The sequence below is a fragment of the Hyperolius riggenbachi genome, chromosome 1 (assembly GCF_040937935.1).
Source record: "Hyperolius riggenbachi isolate aHypRig1 chromosome 1, aHypRig1.pri, whole genome shotgun sequence".
In the NCBI taxonomy this organism is placed as follows: Eukaryota; Metazoa; Chordata; class Amphibia; order Anura; family Hyperoliidae; genus Hyperolius; species Hyperolius riggenbachi.
In genome coordinates, this window is record NC_090646.1 from 356,052,621 (window position 1) to 356,064,685 (window position 12,065).

At 38.8% G+C, this 12,065-nt stretch overlaps 1 protein-coding gene across 1 annotated transcript in view; it reads left to right on the forward strand.

Annotated features, from left to right (window-relative positions):
* Positions 1–12,065, forward strand: part of SUGP1 (SURP and G-patch domain containing 1) — a 57,687-nt gene that overhangs the window by 39,857 nt on the left and 5,765 nt on the right. The window contains exons 12-13 of the mRNA XM_068271274.1: positions 2,605–2,750; positions 9,362–9,491. Of these exons, the coding sequence (XP_068127375.1) occupies positions 2,605–2,750; positions 9,362–9,491 (276 nt within the window). The remainder of the gene's footprint in view (positions 1–2,604; positions 2,751–9,361; positions 9,492–12,065) is intronic.

Consider the following 12,065-nt stretch of genomic DNA (forward strand, 5'->3'; position numbering starts at 1 on the left):
GCACTGTGCAAATAATTTCCTATCCTGCTAAATGTAAATGTGGACAGTTGTAAAATGGCAATTACGGAAAATCTGGCTACATTTCTGTATTTTTTCATTTAAAATTTGATTATAAAATGAAGGCACCTGATTGGTAAAACCATGCTATTTATTCACTTTTGAAAACTTCTTTCATGGATACCAAAGTTTACTTTGTTGTTGAAGTTTACATTCCATAAGGATAGTCCTAGTACTGTACATTAGAAAAGAAAAGAGAAAAAGAGGGCATGGATTGTACAGGAACTAAAAAACAGATACCTGTTTGGTGTATATCACACATTAGCTTTTTACTTTTTCAATTTTGTTCACATTAGACAATTTATTTTACCAACATTTTCCATATTGTGATGGACAAATAGTCCTCATCCATTTTAAAGCCATGGGTTTTCTCATCACAAAAGACTGAGGAAAATAAACTATTTAATCCTCTCCTCATCAAGCAGCCCAAATAGTATTATCTGTGGAGTAAAAATGGGTGTTTGCCCAGAAACATTGTTAGGCCTGGAACCCTCTACAAGTCGCAAATCACGATCGCTTTTAATTAGCGTTTTGTAAGCGATTTCATGAGCGTTTTCCAACGATTTTGGGAGCTATTGCCAGCTATTGTGATTGTGATTTTAATTCTTATTGGTCATTTCAAATTATTTTTTTTTTTTTTACAGTTTGCAGTCATTCAAAATCACTTTACATAGGAGTGTAAATGCTCCCAAAATGCTGCATGTCCTGCGATTGCGATTTGCTTAATCACAATCAATCTAGTGGAATCTGTCCCATCTATTTACATTAGCAGAGCATTTAGGGAAATCGTTAGCGATTGAAAGTAATCCCTAAACGCTCCAGTAGGTTCCAGCCCTAAGGAGAGTTTGTATTCTGGGTATCCAATCATACTATATTGTAGCAGACGCTTTGGCGTTAATCAGAGAAATGTAACATTCTTTATTGGACTTTGTGACTTGGAAATTGTTGTACCGCATGATCTGGCTCATGTGTGCATATAAAATGCTTACATTGTACTGCTTATATTGATAATAGCAAACATAGTATCAGGAAGAACTAACTCTGCTCTAGTTACACCTTGCGATTTCCATCCTGTATGTTGTTACCACAGTGAAGCTGGTCCTCTACAATCAACACAGCTAAAAATTCCATTGTGTTTTGTTAGTGCTATGTATTCCATTGTTTTGAATTATGCTGCTTTTGTTTTGAAGGATCAAAGCGGCTATTTTTTTTTAGACAATTACATCACAGGACCCCCCCCCCCCCCCCTACGCAAGCTTACAGAACTGAAACATGGTTGGTTAGTGCTGAACTTGTGCCACAGAAATCACTAGCCTTAAATTTAGGAGATATTAAATTAATAAATTAATTTCTATAAAGGTCAATATCCAGGTTTAGAGTGAAGAAGAAATCTTTAATATCTCCAAAACTAAAAGAAAATAGGACGATAATTTCTGTGGCAGATACACAGCACTAACCTACCAGATCAGTGTCAGGTTAGTAAGCTGATTCAGGCCTCTTCCTTTTTTTTTTTTTTTTTAATACGTCCGATTTTTGGACATATATGTAAGGCATTCTATGGTTAGATTTTAAATGCTGTTCCGAGTTGGGTAACTCTGAGTGTGTTACCCAGCTTTTGAGGTAGCCTAGTTGCTCTGACAAATAATATTGTCTGCACATTTTCCTCTTTTAGAGGATGTCCGGTCTGAAAAATATGCAAAGGCAGTGTGTACCTGTAAAATTCTCTTCCTTGACACCTTAAAAGAAAACCTGTAAGGTGGAAAGAAAATTACCTAGGGCTTCTACCGGCCTCCTGCAGACGTCCTGTGTCCACACCAGGGGGAAAAAGATCCTCCGGTCCCCCGCCGCGGCTCATTTTCGTTACTGTCGGTGACAACTGCCTGTGCCGGTGACAACTGCCCTGACTACGTGCATCCTCGCACACATCACAGAAGATTACAGGGCGCTCTTGCAGACACGAGTGGGAGCGAGGACGCGTGTGGCCAGGGCCGTGCAGGCGCAGTGGCCCGCTGACTGACAAATAGAAAGTGAGCCGAGGCGTGGGACCAGAGGATCGTTTTGCCCCGCCACAGGACTTCTGCAAGGGAGCGGTAGAAGCTCCTCCAGGTAAGTTAAACTTTTTTTTTTTTTCATTCTCCCACCTTCCAGGTTTCCTTTAAATGCAATTTGTAGCAGGAATGCACTCTGTAGCTGGAAAATTGTGCTGGGCTTACGCTAAAACACCTGCATAAACCGCTACCTGCGATTTTCCATATATGCCCTAGTTTTTCAGTCTGACCTGGTGAATGTGTGCCAATCACTGAACTGAATATAATACATCCTTTTGGGGGTGATTTGGAAAGTATTGTTAAATTTAAAGTTGGGTGCATGAATCTCTGGGGAAGAGAATGGAATATGTGAGCCTTGTAAGTAGCTGTAGCAATGTTGTTCTGCAACATGAGATTTACAACAAATTCTCATAGCAATCTGCATTGTAAGGCATTGTCTTGTTACCCTTTCAGTAATGAAATGTTCGCTGCATAACCAATGTAATATCTCTTCCTGCAGGAAGGACGCGAGCCAGATTATTCAGAGTATAAGGAATTCAAACTGACTGTAGAAAACATTGGTTACCAAATGCTTATGAAGATGGGATGGAAGGAAGGAGAAGGTTTAGGGTCGGAAGGCCAAGGAATCAAGAATCCTGTGAACAAGTAATACATCATTGTTATTTATATTTATTTATTTTTTCAATAAAAAAAAATGTAAAAGGATGAAAAAAATGTCAACGTAAGGTCTAAAAAAAAGTAAAAAAATCAGTATCGGGCATCCCCCCGATAATACAAACAAGGGTCTCTATTCTGATTCCTGGTGATGGAAACGTTGTCAAGCAGTTAGTGGAGAATAAATATGAAGAAAAAGAAAAATGAAAAGGCAAATAAGTAAGCCTATAAGAGAAGTTTAAGTAGAGGGTCAGGTAAGAATGGGAAGAAGATATTCTGCCAGGTAGGACTTTATAAGACTCTAGCATGCATATTTGTTCAGTTTTGCAAAATGGAATGGATTGCAGCCTTACTTGTCCACTCTTATGAAGCTACAGCCTGAATAGCTAGGGGCAGAAGGCTTTGATACTGACTTTAGTGTAGAGACTGTTTCAGTGTATTGAGTGTCACCGTTGGACAAATGATGGGTGGTGATTTGGGTGCTGAAGCCAGAAATTAAAGAACTGCTATTGTGAAAAAAATACACGTGTATATCTGCTAATTTGTTCCGAAGTAAAATGCACTATAAATTACTTTTTTTCCTATGTTGCTGTCACTTTCAGTAGGTGATAACAAATTTGACAATTCTGGGAGGCGTTGGACTAGTCCATCTCCTGGGGGATTCTCAGTATGTCTTTTTATTCTTTACAAAATCACTCCTTGAAATGGATCTATTAAAAAATGCCAGCCAGCCTTCTTACACGCTTGCACACTATTTTAGCAATTGGACAGAGCAAATTGCATTCAGTAAGTGCTCTTGAAAATAAAGAAAACTCAGAGAATCCTCCATAAGGAGATTGAGTAGTCAAAACATTACTACCTACTGTATGTGACTGTAACATAGGAAAAAGTAATTAATGACACATTTTGCTCAGTGACAAATGTACATTTTATATGTATATATGCAGATGTATTTTACAATGGTGGTCCTTTAATATGCCGAAATGAAGATGACAAAAGCTGATTATTGGTGAAGGTTAGGCTTCAATACCGATGGGTAGATAGGGGAAGTGGTTAGTATTATCAGAGTTGAGCATTGGGAAGGGAGCATTTTAAAGAGAATCTGTACTCTAATATTCTTACAATAAAAAGCATACCATTCTATTCATTATTTTCTCCTGTGCCCCTCTGTGCTGTTTCTGCCACTCTCTGCTGCAATCCTGGCTTGTAATTAACAGTTTTAGGCAGTGTTTACAAACAAACTAACCAGCTTCTAATAGGCTCAGCTAAGCATAGTGTGTGAGTCATTCAGAGTGTGCAGGGGGCCTGCAGAGGGTGTGTATCGCTTCTACCAATCACAAGCAGCCCTGCAAATTCCACACAATCAAGCCTTAGCCCGACAAACAGGACAGAGGAAAGATACATTGATTTATTACAGAGACAGTGCAGTTAGGAAAGACTGCAGTAAGCCAGAGCAGATTAGAACAGGCATAGGAACTTATAGGATAGAAGAACTAAGGCTGAAAAATTTGTTACAGAGTCTCTTTAAGGAGCTTTTGTTCGTTATGGTTGGGCATCAGGAAGGAGGCTTTTATTGGTAAGGCAAGGTGTGGGGGAAGCAGGAAATTTGGACGCATGAAGCAAGTGGACAAAAAGGGCGCTGCCATTCACTCCCACAATAATATAATTTGATGGGCGCCGAACAGGAAACAAGGGCGCCCGGAGATTATTAATGTTTTCAAACGGCGCCCGGAGACTATTAACTTTTTTTCAAACTGCGCTTGTGATGAATCAAGTTTACAAAATGCACCCATGACGAATAACAATTACAAAAATACTAAACATATCTATTGTATTTAACTAAAACGTTATTTAAAATTGTATCCCTTACTGTTTGTAAAACATTATTATTCACATAATAAAGTGATCAGTAAGTAAATTGTAATATATTTTTTTACAGTCACTATTTGTAAAACATTATTATCCACACAAAAAAAGCGATCATCAAGGGGGGGATTTAGGGCTAGGCACCACTAGGGGGGATTTAGGGTTAGGCACCACTAGGGGGGGTAGGTTTAGGTACCACCAGGGGGGATTTAGGGTTATGCACCACCAGGGGGAAGGTCTTAGGGTTAGGCACCACTAGGGGAGATTAGGGTTAGGCACCACCAAGGGGGGGGGGGGGTCATGGGGTTAGGCACCACCAGGGGGCTCTTAGGGTTTGGCACCACCGGGGGGTCAAAGGGGTAGGGATCAGTAGAGAGAGGGTTCTGTGTGAGAGTAGGGTTAGGTTTAGTTGTAGTAAAGTGTTAGTAATCTTTACTAATGTTTTGCTACGGTTATTACGAACGTACATACAGTGGTTTGCAAAAGTATTTGGCCCCCTATAAGTTTTCCACATTTTGTCATATTACTGCAACAAATATGAATCAATTTTATTGGAATTCCACGTGAAAGACCAATACAGAGTGGTGTACACGTGAGAAGTGGAACAAAAATCATACATGATTCCAAACATTAAAAAAAAACAAAAACAAAAAAAAACAACTGCAAAGTGGGTTGTGCGTAATTATTCAGCTCACTGAGTCAATACTTTGTAGAACCACCTTTTGCTGCAATTACAGCTGCCAGTGTTTTAGGGTATGTCTCTACGAGCTTTGCACATCTAGAGACTGAAATTCTTGCCCATTCTTCTTTGCAAAACAGCTCCAGCTCAGTCAGATTAGATGGGCAGCGTTTGTGAACAGCAGTTTTCAGATCTTGCCACATATTCTCGGTTGGATTTAGATCTGGACTTTGACTGGGCCATTCTAACACATGGATATGTTTTGTTTTAAACCATTCCATTGTTGCCCTGGCTTTATGTTTAGGGTCGTTGTCCTGCTGGAAGGTGAACCTCCGCCCCAGTCTCAAGTCTTTTGCAGACTCAAGAGGTTTTCTTCCAAGATTGCCCTGTATTTGGCTCCATCCATCTTCCCATCAACTCTGACCGACTTCCCTGTCCCTGCTGAAGAGAAGCACCCCCAGAGCATGATGCTGCCACCACCATAGTTGACAGTGGGGATGGGGTGTTCAGAGTGATGTGCAGTGTTAGTTTTCCACCACACATATCGTTTGGCACTTTGGTCTCATCTGACCAGAGCACCTCCTTCCATATGTTTGCTGTGTCCCCTACATGGCTTGTGGCAAACTACAAACGGGACTTCTTATGCTTTTCTGTTAACAATGGCTTTCTTCTTGTTACTCTTCCATAAAGGCCAACTTTGAGCAGTGCATGACTAATTGTTGTCCTATGGACAGATTCCCCCACCTGAGCTGTAGATCTCTGCAGCTCGTCTAGAGTCCCCATGGGCCTCTTGACTGCATTTCTGATCAGCGCTCTCCTTGTTCGGCCTGTGAGTGTAGGTGGGCGGTCTTATCTTGGTAGGTTTACAGTTGTGCTAAACTCCTTCCATTTCTGAATGATCACTTGAACAGTGCTCCGTGGGATGTTCAAGACTTAGGAAATCTTTTTGTAGCCTAAGCCTGCTTTACATTTCTCAATAACTTTATCCCTGACCTGTCTGGTGTGTTCTTTGGACTTCATGATGTTGTTGCTCCAATATTCTCTTAGACAACCTTTGAGGCCCTCACAGAGCAGCTGTATTTGTACTGACATTAGATTTCACACAGGTGCACTCTATTTAGTCATTAGCACTCATCAGGCAATGTCAATGGGCAACTGACTGCACTCAGACCAAAGGTGGCAGAATAATTATGCACACCCCACTTTGCAGTTATTTATTTGTAAAAAATGTTGGGAACCGTGTATGATTTTCGTTCCACTTCTCACATGTACACCACTTTGTATTGGGCCTTCACGTGGAATTCGAATAAAATTGATTCATGTGTTTGGCAGTAATGTGACAAAATGTGGAAAACTTCAAGGGGGCCGAATACTTTTGCAAACCACTGTATATATTTTTTTCATCGTTAAACAATATTTTCAGATTTTATCACATTAAGTAAACGATAAATGATGGCTATTCACAATATTATACAATTATAACGATTATACATATATCATTTTTAACAAACGTAATTATAAGTTTCACTTTTAAAACAGGGAAGATTATAGTTTTCACAATTTGCGATTTCATACACATTACGTTTTTTTTAATGTTTCTTAAATTGTAAAACCTTATTGTAAATGAAATACAACACAATATTTTTATAAATGCTGTTACCGCTTATTTACACAACGCGCCCCTTTTTTTCCGCCGCCCTTTTTGCATGGACGCAGGTGTGGGAAGGTGGATTAGGCAAACAAACATGGGAGATAAAACCCTAAACCATTGACAGCAGTGTCATGTAGCCTTAAGGTGGGTACACCTGTCTGATTTTATGCCCGATTGTCATTCAAACAAAAAGTCGTTCAGACTCTTTGTACACACAGATGACAAAACGTTTGAAATGCTAATTACAGCTAATTTACATGTCGTTTGACTGGTCAATGGACTTGATAGAACAATAGACTATATCAAATGACTGTTTAAACGATAAGTCTATTAGTATCAAATTAATAGACTTTGAAACAACAAGTCGTTTGTACACATGTACGGACCTAACTATTGTTTCAACGACCGTTAGTCTACGGATCCCCCAAGCGGATCAGCCAAAACTGCTGCTATCAGTCTTTATACACATGCCAAACTGTTGTTTGAACGACAAGTCGTTCAGAAATATCAGACATGTGTACGTACCTTTAATAATAGTCCTGGTGCTGAGTCCCCCATGAATTAGTTTGCATTTCTCATGCTGGAACTAGATAGCACTGAATACGAACTTGACTATTTCAAACATTTTCAGCCTTTAAAGTGAACTCAAGGTGAGAGTGACATGGAGGCTTAAACACTAGTTGCCCGGTAGCCCTGCTGGTCTATTTGGCTGCAGTAGTGTCTGAATTACACCAGAAACAAGCATGCAGCTAATTTTGACAGATTTGACAATGTCAGAAACGCCTGATCTGCTGCATGCTTGTTCAGGGTCTATAGCAGAAAGTATTAGCGGCAGAGGATCAGCAGGACTGCCAGGCAACCGGTATTGCTTTAAAAGAAATAAATATGGCAGCCTCATATCCCTCTCACCGTGGGCTCACTTTAATCACTGAATGCCCCTCCATTGAAGGATTAAAATGGACAAAAGCATGAGTGCACATGCATTTCAGCAAAATGGACATTTATTAAATTAGGCCCTAAATGGTTAAAATGAAACTGTAGTCAACATTTTTCTTTTAATATTTCTATTTTTTTTACATTAGTACTTGAAACGCATTCATAAGTTTAAAATGGTCCATTCAGGGGCAAGAAAGGCACAACAATCAATACACAGTTGTGATACCTTGGCAGCGTATCTGTTACCAGTCAAAGCTTTTTAATTTAGAACCACTTGTCAAGAAAAGGGGTCTACTTAGCCTTTTGCCTCAATGGAAGGTATAGGAAAAAAGGCAAACACTCACAAAATGGCTTTGTGCAGCGATTGCGTTTGGCATTGTTAAGAATAAATACATTGTATTTTTTTCTTTTCTGGGTCAAAGAATTCACTTTCTGACTTGCGTCAGGAAGTGAATTTAAAAACCACACTGGAAAAGCGCTTTTACCAAAAAAGCAGCGTGCAATATAGCACCAGGAGAGGGGGGAAAAACGCTGCACAAAATCGCAAAACTCTTGCGTTTGCGATTACGATTTTAGAAGTGAACGAGGCCTTACTTCCTGTCTCACTGAAAGGGCTGTGGACAACATGGAGAAATAGGGATTCTTCATAATGATGACATACACAGCGCTAAAATTTGGAAAGTTTTGTAAATATTCCCCTCTCTTCAAAGTAACAATATTACTTATATTTACAATTTAAAGTGAACTCAAGGTGAGTTATGTGGAGGCTGCCATATTTATTTCCTTTTATACAATACCAGTTGCCTGGCTGTCCTACTGATCCTCTGCCTCTAATACTTTCAGCCATACACCCTGAACAAGCGTATGCAGATCAGGTGTTTCTGACAATATTGTCAACTAACAAGATTAGCTGAATGCTCGTTTCTGGTGCACTTTGGACACTACTGCAGCCAAATAGATCAGCTGGGCTACCAGGCAACTGGTATTGTTTAAAAGGAAACAAATATGGCAGCCTCCATAAGGGTTGAGGTATATATATATGTGTATATATATATATATATATATATATATATATATATATATATATATATATATATATTCTCAGCCCCTCCCCTTCCCTGTGAAAATGTAGACGTACGTGTCTGTTATAGACTTGCACAGGCAGTCTTAATTGGTTTCTTTAGTTTAATGCCCCTCTATCTCAATGTATGTGAAAGCCAAGTGAAGCTCTAGGACTCTTTTCATTAATCTTTATTATGCACCTGCATAAAACTATACATTCCACAATGCAGTTGGCACCTCATTTCTAGTTCAGCTGCACCAGCCATGCTCTGTTTGCAAATAAGCAGGGTTCACATATGGAAATAAAGGTATTTGTAAAGAAACAAACAAAGACATATGCATTTGATATATGGTATTACTTCTTGCAATGTTTAGTATTGTTAACCTTGTAATTTATTCTATTTTTAGAGGATCAACGGCAGTTGACGGAGCTGGTTTTGGAATTGATCGCCCGGCAGAGTTATCAAAGTCCGACGATGAATATGAAGCTTTCCGGAAAAGGATGATGCTTGCTTATCGCTTCCGGCCGAATCCACTGGTATTACAAATAGTTTTATAGTGATATTTAAAATTAATCTATTGGCTTCTTAATATTGACTAATGCTTTTAGTCGGACATGCAGGTTCCTAGATATTCTTATATGTACAGTATATTCATATAGAGAAATATATTCAAAACAGTCAATTTCTAATAAGCAAGAAATAAGTATATTGAGGACATCTGCACAGAACATTAAAAACACTTTAAAAACAATGGCGTGGCATTGGGGCGGGGGCAAAAAATCAATGTATAATGACAAAAAGTAAATGAAAAAGACCACTCAAATAAAGGGTCTATAATCACAGTGCAATCAATAATATAAATCCCAGCATGGCAGGAACACAAATCTCTGCATCACTATGTACACACAATAAGCCAGTGACTAACAAGTATATATACTGAAAATAAATTTTGCTATTAGTAAGCCATGAGCCTGCATTCCCACAGCCCTACCATCCTACCATAAAAATGACAAATTGAGACCTCCGTAAATATACAATTCAAATCGGTGGTTGGCTGTAAGAAGGCTCGCACTGGCAATAAAATAAATAGTTACAGAATGTAAAGTATAGTTACCTGCTGTCTGGTGATAAAGATAAAGTGGCCCCTTGTGCGCTCTCCCTCCACACGTATCGCGGATTGCTGCTTTTTCAAGAGGTGACCCACCATGGAGATGTGCCCCATTAAATAGAGAGAATGAAAGTGAACGCCGTGCGCTGGACAAAGGGAGTGTGAAGCCGAGTGATGTCATGCGTCCATGCATGAACGTGACGACGCGGACCGCTCATCCAGAGCGGCCCGCCCCGTCATGTGACAGTAGTGAAAGGTAGGCAACGGCGCAGGACGTAAACAAAGCGCTGGTTGTCAGCTAGTAATAAATCACATCAAATAAATAAAATGACAATAAATTAATATTCAAGAAATTAATATCAATACACATAACACAAAAAGAGGTAAATACAAAAAACAAGCTGATGAAAAAGTTTTGCTTGACATGGTACTGGAATGTACATGGTAAGCTGTACAACATGATGCTGGTGACATCTAGTGGTCGATGTTTATAAAGTAAAAAATCATGGGCAAAACTGGATTCAATGGGAAAAACATGATATTGTATAGAGGGTAAGAACAAATTTTCCTAATAACTAAAAAATATATAAAAAAAAACTTAGTTAGCAGTGCTGTGAAAATTCATAAGTGAAAAATTAATTTAGTGTAAAAAAAATAGCAAAAATTAATTACATTTTTATTAAAAATCAGAAAATTGTAACACCATAAAAAGTGATTAAATTATTTGGAATAAAAAGCATTAATGAAACATGCATAGTGAAGTACACAACAATATCTTTCTTTTTGATTGAAACGGTGATGTGTGTCAAAACGATTTCTTCGTGTTCTTGATCCTGAGTGGTTGAGGACTCCAGAATCAATAATTAGGAAGTGACAAGTGTCCAGTGCAATAGAAAGTGTCAAGTGCATAAAGTGACCAAATCTGTAATGACTCATTAATACGAAACAGCTGTCTCAACCTATAAATGGTGAGGCAGACCACACAAAAGTGCTGGTGCAGAGAAAAATAACGTGCTTAAAGAGAAACTCCGACCAAGAATTGAACTTTATCCTAATCAGTAGCTGATACCCCCTTTTACATGAGAAATCTATTCCTTTTCACAAAAAGACCATCAGGGGGCGCTGTATGGCTGATATTGTGGTGAAACCCCTCCCACAAGAAACTCTGAGTACCGAGGTACTTCTGAGTTTCCTGTCTGTGAACCCTGTTACATCGTGGGAAATAGCTATTTACAGCTGTTTCCAACTGCCAAAACGGCAAGCAGCACCTACATCACTTACCAGCAGTAAAAAATGTCACCATGTAATAAATGTAAGAATATAAATCAGGGATTTAAAATATTTTACAATGGGCAAACACTACTAAATCATTTATACATAATTATTGTAAAAATGAAGCACTTTTTTTATTACATTATTTTCACTGGAGTTCCTCTTTAAGGTGATAACATAAAACCGAAAACAAAGAATGTTCCCATGTGACAATGTAGGTGTAGGGATCATACTTACTGGGACCCCTAACATCTGTCACCCTGTGATGTGTGCAAAATTTATATTGGCCACTCACCAAGGCCAACCAACTCTTAGACTAATTGTGCAATCATGCAAAAAGTGAAATAAATAAAAAAACAGAGATTATAGAATGCTCAAGTCGCGAGCGATACTTACACAATGTGCTTACAAGCAAAATGAGCCTCCATACAAGGTAAAGATCCAATAGGATTAAAACCAGAAGACCTATATCTCAAAAACACAAACAAAAAAATGCTGTTTAATTACTCATCGATAATGTAACATATCCCACTGATACAGTAAGCATACGTTCATTATATACAAATTTGGGAATAAAATTTTCCTCCTATATAAAAGGCTTAGTACAAAAGCAAGAAAACCCCCAAAAAGAAGAAAGCATATAACATGCAGGAAGAGGAGGCAAAGAGACACCCCGGGGGAACTGGACATCTATTGGGGGAGGAAACATCCAAAAGAGAATTCTTCATTG